The sequence below is a fragment of the Echinops telfairi genome, unplaced genomic scaffold (genome assembly GCF_000313985.2).
Source record: "Echinops telfairi isolate 266 unplaced genomic scaffold, ASM31398v2 ScPeMD7_7412;HRSCAF=8450, whole genome shotgun sequence".
NCBI classification, from domain to species: domain Eukaryota; kingdom Metazoa; phylum Chordata; class Mammalia; order Afrosoricida; family Tenrecidae; genus Echinops; species Echinops telfairi.
Genome location: NW_022111312.1, coordinates 18,312,506 through 18,326,118, shown reverse-complemented (window position 1 = coordinate 18,326,118; position 13,613 = coordinate 18,312,506). Strand labels below are relative to the sequence as shown.

At 48.3% G+C, this 13,613-nt stretch overlaps 1 protein-coding gene across 1 annotated transcript in view; it reads right to left on the bottom strand.

The window, feature by feature from the left end:
- Positions 1-9,774, bottom strand: part of EP400 (E1A binding protein p400) — a 72,539-nt gene extending 62,765 nt beyond the window's left edge. The window contains exon 1 of the mRNA XM_045296886.1: positions 7,783-9,774. Within this exon, the coding sequence (XP_045152821.1) occupies positions 7,783-9,129 (1,347 nt within the window). The 5' untranslated portion in view covers positions 9,130-9,774. The remainder of the gene's footprint in view (positions 1-7,782) is intronic.
- Positions 9,775-13,613: the final 3,839 nt, after the last annotated feature.

The window sequence follows — 13,613 nt, the reverse complement described above, 5'->3', positions numbered from 1 at the left end:
GAAGCTGCCAGAAATTCAAAAGAGGAAATGGCACAAGGGATGGCACCGCTGACCTCCCAGAAAGATGTTTCCTTGTATTTTATTGTCTGTGCAAACACAGTCACCCGTGTGGGTCATGGCACATTACGAAGCGAGCACCGAGAATGGGAATACCCAGGACCCTTCCTTGTGCTCCTGCAGAACCTGCACGCGGACCAAGAGGCACTTGTTCAAACAGAACCAGTGATACAGCATGGGTCCAAATCAGGAATGGTGTGTGTCAGGGCTGTATCTTTTCACCATTCTATTCAATCTGTATGCTGAGCAAATAATCCAAGAAGCTAGACTACATGAATAACATGGCACTAGGATGAGAGGATTAGCCATGTGTACTATGCAGATAACACAATCTTGCCTGGTGAAAGCCAGCGGACTTGAAGCACGTGCTGATTACATCTCAACGTAAAGAAAACCAAACTCCTCACAACTGAACTAAAGACACAACATCATGATAAATGGAGAAAAGATTGACGTCGTCAAGGATTTCTAATTTGCTTGCATCCATAATCAGTGCTCATGGAAGTAGCAGTCAAGAAATCAAACAATATATTACATTAGGAGAATCTGTTGCACAAGACCTTTTTATAGTCTTGAGGAGCAAAGATGATACTTTGAAGACTAAGGTGCACATGTGCAAGTGGAACAACGAATAAAGAAAACTATAGAGCAGCTGATGCATTGAATGATGGTGCCGGCAAAGAATAGCGAAAGTACCGTGGATTGCCAGAAGAACAAACAAATCTGTCTTGGAAGAAATAGAGCCATAATCTCCGTGAGAGTGAAGGGGCCGAGATTCTGTCTCACATACATGGGACATGTCATCTGGTGAGACCAGTCCCTGGAAAAAGACAGCATGCTTGATAAAGTAGAAAGTCAGAGGAAAAGAGGAAGACCCTCAAGGACAAGGGCTGACACAGGGGCTGCAACAACGGGCGGGCACGAGCATAGCAGCGCTGGCGAGGACCAGGCAGTGTACAGATGGCGTTAACAACATGAAGTACGTTTCTGAAGGCAAGAATTCTGACCAGGAGTAGCTGGCAAGTGCTGCCCATTGTAAACAAACAGGCAAAATAAATACATACATGCTAATAGAATAGAAGTTTCTGGCAAAGAAAACGGCCACTTTATAAGACTCAGTGCCATCCTGAAAAATCAGAGTATCACAGCAGAACTAGGAATAGGGCTTGGGACCACATAACCTGAGGTCTCTCTTGAGTCAAGACGCTAGTAGTGGTCCAAGTTGGGGCCAGGCTGGGGGGTGGGGAGAAGCACGCAGGTGGTGCAGTGGGTCAGCACTCAGCTGTTAACTGAAAGGTCGGCAGTTCACTGCCATTGACTCACAGTGAGTGGCCTGTAAGACACGGTAGAACTGTCCCTGTGGGTTTCTGAGGCTGCAAATCTTTATGGGAACAGACAGCCTCATCTTTTCCTGGGCAGCAGCTGGTGGGTTCAAACTGCTGATCTTGCAGTTAACAGCCCAACGCATAACCACTACATCACTAGGGCCCCTGTCTCTAACATCAGAATCCCTGAAAAATAATCTCCAGTGAAGGTGCTTCTTAAGATCTAAATAACAGTATTATTACTTTGGATACAATAACCGCACTCAACAAGACCACCCCCAAAGCTTCTTGGAAGCAGACAGAAAGTCATACAAGCCCAGTGCAAAGAACTCTGGATAAACTTCTAGTTTTGAATTAGCAACAGACCAGTTTATGATAATAATCCCGTAACTGGTCTCGATTAACAAAGCCACCCATGCCGATGTGCGCTGTGGCTCCAGCTCATATGCTCACTCCCGATCGCACCCTCTGTGTGACAGCCTCCCATCCACTCAGTCACTCTACGCTGAAGGGATGGACACTTGGGTTCCCTCTTGATTGGACTCTGATGGACAATGCTGCTAGGACATCACCACCCACGGCGGCTGGCACATAGTGAGTGAGCACCTCTTCTAGAATGGCAAGATGTTTCCAACTGGCCAGTTAATCCAATGACACTTCTACCTCCGGCGGATGAGGCCACATGGCTCCCCATCAGTCTGCCATCTAGTTTGGTTTCTAACAAGCCGTTGAGTGTGGCAGTGACTGTGTGGTTAAAGTGATGTCACTGTGGGGAATTACACATCACCTGCACATGCTCACAGGAGCCCCTTGGCTTCTCTTGCCCCTGTGCTCTACAAGTTCAAATACGTATCATGTGGTCACCGTTTAACCCTGGAGCACAGTCCTCCATGAGGTAACAGCAGAGGTGACCAGCTAACAAAATTTCTGCCAATTCCTTAGTTTTTTTCACCTTCAAATTGTATCAAAATCATCACCCCAAGCTCAACTATTTGGCCATGGATTTGGTTTGGGGGCTCTGGCGTTCCAATCGCTGGAAAAGGACATCACGCTTGGTAAAGTCTCGGGTGGCAAAAAAGGAGAAAGACCTCAACAGAGCAGACGGACGCAGCCTACAACAATGGGCTCACACACAGCAACAACTGAGGGACGCTGCAGGACAGGAAGCGTCTCATTCTGTTGAACAAGGAGAGCTGACTCAAAGGCAACGGACAATAAAAGGAACCAGACATCTCGGAGAAACTGCTGATTCCAGCGTGGGAGGAAAGAATACACACTAAGAACCATCTGTTCTTGACATGTCTCTCTGTCCGAGAGACAGAGAAAGCGCCAGGAGGATACTGGAGCCAGCCTGAAGGGGTGCCCAGTGGCCAGATCATAGATCAGACCCGCATCAAATAGATGTGAGGCTTCGGGTAAGCCCAGGAAACTTTTCGGCAATGATGCAATTTATACCTTGTTGACAAATCTCAGGAAACTGACTCTTAAGATCTGTGACTTGCCCCTGTATGTGAATTACCCTACATATCTAATGTGGCTCATGTGAAGGGATCACAGAAAAACCACATGGCCATTTTAATAGAAGCAGTAATGGTAGACAATACAGTACAATACGCATCATGATAAATATTCCCAACAAACATAAAAGAAGAGACTTTAATCTGATAAATGGCGACCACAAAATCCACAGTTAACGTCACGCGCAATGGTACGGAAATGGTATATAGCCTGGTAGGTGAAAATCAAGCCTGCTCTATTTAGGCAGCATCACAGTCTATATAGAAATTCCCAAAGAAACTATCAAAAATAAGCCCCCAAACCTCCAAAACTAAAAAATGCTAAACCAGGCTCTACAACATTAAGTATCAACTATTATTTCTCTGTATTGGCAATGAACAATTGAAACCCCACTTTAAAAAAAAGTACTATTTATAGTAACAGGCAAAATCAGAATAATCTGTTATACAAGATGCACAGGACTGGCATTCAAAATGCTAACGAACGAAATAAAAAACCTGAAAAAAATGGTGTGATGCAAACACTATGTTTGTAGGTTGGAAAACTCAGTATTGCCAAGATAACAATTCTCCTCAAACTAGGCAACCTATTCAATGGAATTCCAATGAAACTTCCACAAGGATGCTTTGTTAGCTATTGACAAGTTGAATCTAAAATTCATCTAAAGAGAGGAAGGACCAAAAATAGGCCAAACAATTACGAAAAAGAAGGACAAAGTAGAAAAGCTCATACTACCCGATTCAAGACTTAGAAAACTAGAGTAATCACGAGATTGCGGGACTAACATGAAGACTGACACACAGATGACGGAGAAGAGAGTCCAGAAACAGATATAACACAAAAGTGATTGACTTATTTTTGATAAAGATGAAAAGTCAACTCAACAGAGAAAAGATAGTCTTTTCAAGAAAAGGTGAAGGAACAACTGGAAGTCCATATGCAAAAGCAAAAACAAAACTATTATACCTCTATCTTACACACGAGTTATATACCAAAACAAAACAGACCCCAAAGTACCACCACCTATAAAATTCTCAGAAAACAAAGGGGAAAAATCTTCGTGATTTCTCTTTCTGCCTCTGAGGTGGCTCATTTGGAGTCTCGTAGGATGGCAAAACTCACCAATTCCCTTGCTGAAGTCCCCACACCTTATGCATGGTCCAACCCCACAGGGTGCCATGCATCTCATACAAGTTGAAAGCAAGCTGTCCAGCACCCTTGGTGCCCCACAGACACCTTTATTTGCGTAGTCTCACCCAATCTTTGGTGGGAGCTATAAGGCCCTAGCTAGATAGGCCATACAAAAAATGATTTATCACATTGCAATTTCATTCTGAAAAAGCAAAATCAGAACTGGAGAGGAAAGGCTAAGGGTGGAGGAAGGGTTTGGCTGTCAAGGAGTAGTCAGAGTAAACTTTTGGGGGCGATAGGACTGCTCTGTTTCTTAACTAGTTATACAACACTCGGCATTTGTCAACACTTACTGAACTGTGAACCAAAAGGAATGAATTTGCTAAATGTAGACAAAATAAAACTAAAATTGGTAGTGATGTATTAACTAGAATCTAAACAGGAGTGAATGTGATAAGAAAAATGCTACACAGCAAATGCAAAAGGGGCTGTGAGAGAAATATGTTCTGTTCTCTTTTAAGGTAGTAGCTGATTCAGGCCAAGAATCATCAGCAGATGCCCAAACCTATGGGTGAAAGGTTTGCAGGTATGCAAGGCCTCAAAATCTCTCTCCCAAATTACTGATCACTGGAACAATGTGGATCTGAACCTCAGGTTATGTAACCCACGGCCACCGAGCTGATTCCCGACTCAGTGCTCCTGTAAGACAGAGAGCTGCTCCACAGAGTGAGTGCCAGAGACCTCCTCTCCCTGGGAGCAGGCAGCCTTCTCGTTCTTCTGCAGGGTAGCTGATGAACAGACAGCGCTGCAGTTAGCATCCCAAGGCTTAACCAGCTGTGCCACAAGAACTCCTTGTGGGTTCCACAATAGTCTTACATCACTGCAAAATTCTGTGATTCTGACCCCTGGACTATGGTAACACGACCCACATTACCTAGTATGTGGTGAAATGGTTAGGGGAAAAATGACATGATATGCTATCTGCAACTTACTCTCCCAACAGCTAGATAGAACACACACACATGGGTGGGAAAAGTTAGAAAAGGTCATGAAAAAATGGAACTGAAAGATAATAGAATTTTTCCATGAACTTTCGGAAGCCCCTTTGAAGACATGTGAGGCAGAGTGAGAGAGAAATGAATAACAAGCTCAGACCAAAAGCTAGCAACTGGTGAATTTGGATACAGGGTATACAAAGAGTCCCGGTATTATACTACCCTTACCATTTTTGTGTAGGTTTGCAATCATAACGTGATAAGAAATAACAACCCCATGTCTCCAGCAGGAGGAAACTGTTTTCTGAACTGTTTTCACAATGGCTAGGGTGTGACCTAAGTCTTCCTCTGGGGGGCTGACTCTGGGACATGGGCAGGTTCACAATGCTCCAGGCAGCACGCACTGCAAGCCCATGGCCCTGACGACTTCAGAGCCGAGCTTCCCTCTGGCGTGCGTCTCCTCTAGCTATAGACACACCACGCTGTCCTTGGCTTCTGTCCTTTTGTCTTGCTCTGGTCTGCTCTGTTCTTGAAAGCACAGGGAGGGACAACACGTAAAGCACAGCACACGAAGGGCCCCACACGCATGTTCAACAGGGCAGGGCGGAGGACAGGGACATGCACACTAAAAGCTACAACGTGTTAGGGTCAACACGAAAAATGATGTATGGGGTCTGTGTTGTCATTTACTCATGCAATGTAATTTTATCACTTTATATGCAGAAAGTTTTCCATTTCTTTTAAAAATAAGGAATGGGCTCTGGGGTGAAAAAAAAAATGCCAAAGAGCACACAGGAAGTTGAAGGTTAAGATATCTGGATGGAGGCAAAGTTTGGGATGAGGCTGCATGTGAGAACCATCGAAAAGTACCTGAAGTGGTTGCTGCTGGGAAGAAAAGGCAGCAGAAACCTTTGGCGGAAGCTGGGTTGCTATAGCAACAGGAGTCCCAGTCTGCCCATCCTTTCCTGTCACAACCTTTACCTGAGAGGAAATATTTTGAGAAAAAAAAAAAAAAAAAAAGGCAACATAATTTTTAAGACTTGTTGAAACGCTGGTAGGCTTTTCACTGCTGACAGCTCTCGGCTGAAGGACACTGAGCACACACAGGCCGGCAAGATGCCTCACTCTGGGTCCCCCAAGCGGGAGGCCAGTGTTGGTCACAGTGAGACACCTTCAGAGTTCCCTCGCTGCAAATGTTCAAACTGGAGTGGCAGACAGGCTGCCTGCAGCAGAGGCCCAAGGTACGCCCACGGGGGCAAGGTGCCCAGGACCACCTGCTCCCCACGGGCTGAGGGTGAGACGGCCAAGGCCCGGTCAGCGGGAGTTCTTAAAAAGGGTTTTGTTTTTTGGTTTGGGTTTTTCCCTTTCAGGCAAGAGGGGTTGAGCTTACAGACAGCACCGGTGTCACTGGTACAAACACAGAGAGGACGGAAAACAGGGTTGGTGGCAGTAGAGGAACTGTCAAACTAATGAGAAGTAAACACGGTCCACTCTGGAGCGGTGCTGAGGGACACACACACGGCAAAGCCACACAGATACAGCCATAAATGTCGTGAGCACTGCCGAGGCAGAGACTGGCTTTTGCTTGACAAAGGTGGATTTCTTGGCAGGGTAGGAGCTGACGGGTTTGGGCCGGCTTCGCTGCTCCACCAAACAGCATGAGGCCACCAACACAAGACAGAGACAGGGTAGCACGGGACCAGGCCTGTCCACCTACACCCATTGCTCACGTTCTCGGCACACTTCAGGGACTCCCTGGTGGTGCGAAATCCCAGCCCAGGGGGTTGTGACACACTTAGGCCATGTACCCTACCTAAAGGAGATGCTATTGGAAATAGCGCCCAGCGGGAACCTGCAGGAGCTCGAGGACTCGCGATCTGACAGACTGGACAACATTCTCAAATGCAGTGGGTTTTGAGTTAAGTAATAACAATATACCCTGACTTACAGTGAGCCTGCCATCTGCGTGGGAAGATCCCCTCAGAGCAGCTCCACTAGGGCTCCAACACTCAGCAGGCACCACACCAACAGCCTAGTGTGTGCTGATGGTGGCTGGTGTGCTCAGAAAAGCCATGGATTTCAATTCCTGGCTCTGGGCAGGCCTATCTAAAAGCTGAGCAGGGAACACCAGTCAAATGGGCTAACACACCCCGTCTCACTTCAGAGATCCATCTTCCACGTGCTCACACCTGGTCCTGCACACACTGTCAGAATCTCAGCTGGTATCCACCCTCCCACGCTAGTCACGAGCCCTGGTAGCGTAGCAGTTCTGCAAATCCAACAGTTCGAAACCACTAGCTGCTTCTCTGGAGAGACGTGAGGCTTTCTATTTCTGCAAAGATATGCAGCCTTGAAAACACATGGGGCAGTTCTACCCTGTCCTGTAAGGTCACTCTGAGTTGGAGCTGACTTGATGGCAGTGAGTTTGGAGTTACTTGTGAGACTGAAGGGGAAAGCGGAGGCACAGACTCACTCTGAGCTTGGACGAGTCTCAGGCTCTACAGGAAAAGATCTGGGTTTTAACAACCACTAACTACGGCACCATTATTGATCTTCCTCCTAGCACACCACTCTCCTGAAATAGGTCCTCCTATCCAAGAGGGGAAAGTGCTCACACTGCATTCTGTCCTCTGAATCCTGGTCCCAATCCTTACGAAACCAGAACTGAAGGAAGAGCCCCATCGCCTCAGTAACTGCTGCACAGACGGCCCTGCCTGGCACCCGCCCACTGGACCACGCAACCACAGAGCACATACCTCATCGTTGATGACTTCTGACTTCTCCTCTTCCTCCTCCTCCTCCTCTTCCTCCTCCTCTTCAATGTCCAGATCGTTCTGTCTGAGGTACGCCTGCAGTGGGGCATAGTGCTTCTTCTTAAACGCCAGGAAGTCCATCATATTCCCCTGCAGGTGCTGCAGGAAGAACAGCTCCATCAAGTACTCCTTGAAGGTCTCTTTGAGCATGTCCATCTCCTTGTAGTGGAAGTCCAGGCACTGCTTCCGCAGCTGAGCCATCTCCGGAGATGCCGGGGGGATCTCCTCCAGCTTCTTGGGTGCCTTCCTCACTCCCGGGCCGACTGCAAGTGTGAGCGGGAGGCTGGACAGACCTGGTGGCCCCGAGGTCCTGGAGGGGCTGGTGGGCGGGGGTGGGGAAGTCATGCTGAAAGCCGAGGACCCGCCCCCACTCGGCAGGAGCACGCTAGGCGCCCTTTCGAAGCCCAGTGGGCGGCTCAGTTGCTGGCCCTGGAGCACCTGCTGCTGCTGCATCAGCTGCCCTTGGATCAGGCTGCTGAGCTGGGGTGGCAGGCTGGCCGTGGCCAGGTGCCCAGGGCTGCCCAGGGGTTGCATGCTGCTGCCACCCGCCGCTGGGCTCTGGGGCCCCAGGTGGTGGATGGTGCCTCCTGACTGTGCATGAGGCTGAGACAATCTGCGTTCCCGCGCAGTGACAGGCGGACCTCCGTGCTGCAGCTGCACCTGTGGGCCTGGAGTCAACTGGCTGAGACCAGCCCCCTCCTGAAACACAAAGTGCCCCCCGCTGGATGGGCTCAGGCTGATCTGCCGCACCAGCACACTGGCATCAACAAAGCCACCGGTGGGGCTACCACTGCACAGGCCCAGTCCAGGACCTGAGGTGCTGGCCCGCACATTCGGCAAGGCTTGGCCTGGCCCGGGGCTGGGTTGGGTGGGGCTCTGGCTTTGCACCTGCTGGGATAGCGGGGAGGTGACCTGGATGTAGGATGGGGAGCCGTGTTCGAAACGCCTCTGCTGCGCGCTGAACTGGAAGCTGGGTGAGGTGGGGCTGGGCAGCGGCAGGGGTGCCAGCGTGATCTGTGGGCCGCCCCCCACCACAGGACCCACATTCTGCAGGGCAATGTTCACAGTCTGCCCGCTCACTGGGCCCACTGGACTCCTGCTTATAAGCTGCTGGATCTGGTACCCAGGCGATTGGGGCGCAGATGGGCTGGGGGACGGGGCGAAGGCCGGGGCCGGGGACTGGGGCAGACTGGAGTGGGGCTGCTGCTCCTCGGCCTCGCTGCCACCAGGGAAGGAGCGGGCCCGCTGCAGCGGGTGCTGGGCACTCGGGGGGCCGCCGCCATGGTGCATCGTCGCCCCCCCTTGTCTATCCAAGTTGACGTTGTCCTAGGAAATCAGAGTGGAAATCAAGTTACTGGAGGCTTAAGTGGAGCGTGACCCCCTTGCAGCAACAGCACACCAATCACATCAGATGCACAGGAGAAAGCACGGCACTAGGGTACAGTCCTCCTACATACGCCTGGCGGGAGTGGGGAGCAGAAAGAGCCAGCAGCTAGCTAACAGTGAGTAGCAGCTCTCAGGGACAGTTGCTGCCATCCCTTCCCACTGCAGCAGGGCAGGTCCCACTGTTATTCTCAGGGGCTGAGGTACAGATACCATTGTGGCTGCTAGGGGAAAGTCAGCACAGAGCACAGTTGAGAGTGGCTACCAGCCCAGCTCACATGCCTCACTGCCCTGGGATTTCTGGAACCTACACCCTCAAAGAGTTCCGATGTCCCTGATGGGTACCCCGCCCACAGCGTTCACCTAGGCATGGCCCAGGAGCATCCACCTCGCAGACAGGAATGCAATCACAGCCCCCAGATCCCAGGACTCCAACTGTCTGGTTGCTGGACACTCAGTCAGGATGCTGCTGGGTTAAGAAACAGCTTTGTTTTCTGGCTGTGGTAAAGTCACAGCTCTGTGCATTGGTGAAAGGAGCCCTGGAGCATAGTAGTTGAGCAGTGGGCTGCTAACTCAAAGATATGAGGTTCAAACCCACCAATGGCTCTGTGGGAGAAAGAAGAGGCCAGGACACCTGCGCTATAAAGATTCATAGCCTAGCATAACACAGGGAATACACCAGAAGGACTTAACATAATGGCCCAGCTGAATGAACTGCGCCCTGCTTCAAAGCTGCCTGCACCCTTGGACCGAGGACTGGGGTACTCGGATGACAGAGGAAGCAGAGAGTGGCCAACCCAGGACTATGGAAGTGGTGGCCATTGGACCTTGGGGGGAACCCCAGACTTGGTGTCCAGTGGAAAGGGACTAGAATCACCACTTTATGTAGTACCTCGAATCCCCCCTCACAGTGACAGGGCAGGTTTTGGTTTGCTGGGCAGGGATCTACACTTGGAAGAATTGATCCAGGAAGGCCCCCCTAGCACCAATCCCCTCACTTAGAGTAAACAGAGCACAATGGAATGGGAGATGGAACTGTGTAGGCCAACCACTCAGGAGTTGCAGCTCAAGGTGGAAATGTACCCCATACCAACAGCGTCCGGAGGGCTGTCACAGGGCTGTGTCATGCTGTGTTATCAGTGCAATCGCCTTATACCTCAGGGGATGATTGACAATGTTCTACCTTTTTGTTTCTATGGGTTTGGGTTTTTGCTTTCCCGTCTTTAGTTTGGTTTTTTGTTGTTGTTGTTTCTTTTTTCTGTTTTTTTTTTTTCTCCTGTTATTGGTATAGTTGGTCTTAAGGTAAGGTGACCAGAAGTCCCGCTTTTGGTGGAACAGTTCCGATTTTTAACAATTTTTACCACGTCCCGATTAACAATTTTTAAAAAGTCCCGATTTTTGGAAAAAATGCATGACAAGCTAGGGTATGCGCTGCCATGTGGCTATTTTGCCAGGATATGGATTTTATCAACGGTGTCCCACTTTTGTCCCGCTTTACCAATGTTAAAATCTGGTCACCTTATCTTAAGGGGTTTTAATTTTGTCATATCACAGCCACCAAAGTAAGCCTGAGTCGTGCATATCCCATGGACATACATACAGATGGATTCTGGGCTCCTACTGACCTCTCACCCCAATCCAAAAAGAGCTGGTTCTGATAACATCGTCCCACTCAGTACTCACCTTTATGAAATGATCAATGAAAATAAGGGTGTTACAACAAAATGTGGTGAAGAAAGCAGATGGTGCCCGGCTATCCATCAGAATAGTGTGTGGGGTCTTAAAGGCTTGTATTCAAACAAGCAGCCATCTAAGTGAGGAGTCAACTAATTCCACATGGAAGAATTACACCAGCTCGTGTGATCCAAAGATGGCAACAACAAAATTCAAATATGACGAAGGGAATAGTATCAGCTAAAATAAATTAGTAGAAGGCTATGGAGAACAGTGGGAGCCCAAAACCATCTGCAGAGTAACTAGTTAGATTAAGCCACTGAAAGTAACTAGTTAGACCCCACTAGTCCCAGGCAAGGGTGTCGAACAGCCTTACTATCAGACAGAGATCATTGTAATCTTGATTATGCTGGATCGAACTTTATACTTGGTCAGCTGACCTCCCTATTGACCCAACTTGAATTTATTCTAGGTGCAAGTACCTCATGTGGGTTCCATGGCAAAAATTTCTTTCCTGGCTTTTTAAATATTGAGGGTGGTCTTTTCTTTCTCATTACTTGTATTTTTATCTTTATGTTATTATTTTATCCCTACCACTTTATTTCAATTTTGTTTTTTATTATTTCTATTGAGCTTCCCAGTTTGTGAAGCACAGAAGAAGAGGAAGCCGAGGTAATAGCTGATGCAAGGGTTTATGGGGGATGGAGGGGAAGTGGTGGGAGATAGGGACAGTGATAGGATTTCAGGAGTAAACAATGAAGGTGGGAGGAGGAAGGGAGCACTAGAACTGATGTGTAATTGTACAACTAACTTTAAAGGCGATTTAACCATGGGGGGGTGTTCTAAAATTGATTGTGATAATGACTGTACAATTCTTGATATGATTGAACTACTGAACTATTGAAGTATATGATTTGAGGACTAGGTGCCAATAAAAATGCAATTAGAAAAAAAGATATACAGTCTTGGAAACCTTGTGGAGCAGTTCTGCTTTGACCTACAGGGTCAGAGTCTACTGGACAGCTGCTGGTTTAGTTGGTGGTAGTGGTTTTGCCATAATCCTCAGAAAAGCCTGCCCTCCCCTCCAATGGGTATTACTATGTGTAAATGAAAAAAGCAAAAAGAACCAGCAATAAAACCAGCTTTTAAAAAATTGCAAAGTAAAGAAATACAAGACCTTCACTTCCACTCTAAACTTAAAAGTGATTTTCAAATGCTACCCTTACAAATTATAATGAGGAAAAACAAGATAAAACCTTCTGTCGACTAGAAATGAGGTAGAAACCACAGCTGGGGTGAGACTATTGGTCCAAAGCATGCTGGATCCAGAATAAAAGCACCCAGGATCAGGATTCTAGTGGGTACAGGAACCAGGAGCACACGTCCCTCCCTCTAGTGTGACTGAGAGTCGCAACGAGTAGACACAAGGGCAGGAACTCTCTGCCTCCCTACTTGTCACAAGAGGCTAACACAGTGCCTGGAACTGCCCATGGAAGAGGGAGGAAGCAGGTCTAGGCATATACCTGGACCAAAGCTAAGACTGCCACCAGCTCTGGACCATGGGTGCCCAATAGGAAAAATCCACCCTGTCATGAAGTTGGGTGAGACAGCTACAAACTCCCTCACAAAGAAGGGAAAAAATCAATTCCCACACAAGACAAGCGCTGAAACAAATCAATATAAGTAAACTCAAACCCATAGCCGGCAAGCTGATTCTGACTCACAGGACCCTGTAGGACTAAAGAGGAGAAATGTCTCACTGGGTTTCTATGGCTGAAAACCTTTACTGGAGAAGACAGCCTCTTCTTTCTCCCACAAAGCAGCTGATGCATTTCGAATGGCTAATCGTTTTAAAGATAGCAGCTGAGGTCAAACTGTATGACCTAAATCAAGCCCATGGCTGTTAAGTTAGCTCTGACCTGCATTGGCCTTACAGGACAGAAGTAAACCGCCCCATAGGGTTTCTAATGCTGAAATCTTTATGGCAGCAGACGGCCTCAACACACTCCCAGAGTGCTTTAATCACTGTCTCACCAGTGTTCACACCAAACTCCCTTCCATCCAATCAACTCTGAATCATAGTGGCCCTGCAAGAAAGAGTACAACTACCCCAAGGGGTACACATCTTTACAGAAGCAGAGTGCCACATCTTTCCCCCTTGGCACAGGTGAGCACTCAACCACGGGACTTCTTTAAAATGGTGAAGCGGGGTGGAGAAGGGGGTATGTGCAAAACAGAACCCCCTGGGAGGGCCTTAGAGCAAACACAGCAGAATTCCTAAAGGGGTAACAGGAGGGAAGACAATGCATCTGAAACAAGAAGGAATGGTAGTGAGTCAAGAGCAGGGAATATGGAAACCACCAGGTGAAACGTCCAAAATAAAACACCTGTTTAAAAATTGTACCGAAACCTACTTACCCACTGTCATCAAGAGGACTCTGATTCACAGTGTTTCCGAAGCTTTTAAGTCTGTATGGAGCAGCCAGCCTTGACTTGCCCTACCCAACTTGGGGGTAGCAGCCAATGTGACTCTCCCAGAGATAGACAGAACACTGCACAGAGTAAGACAAATGGAGGAAGAGAGTTCTCCCTCAGAGAACTGAGTGAGTCACTGGCTCTTTGCCGAGAGAAAACCGGCCAATGTGGAGGACAACTGAGGCGCTTGACGATAAAGAACCCTGCGCACAGCTTCAGCCGAGGGACTCCAAGAATGAGAG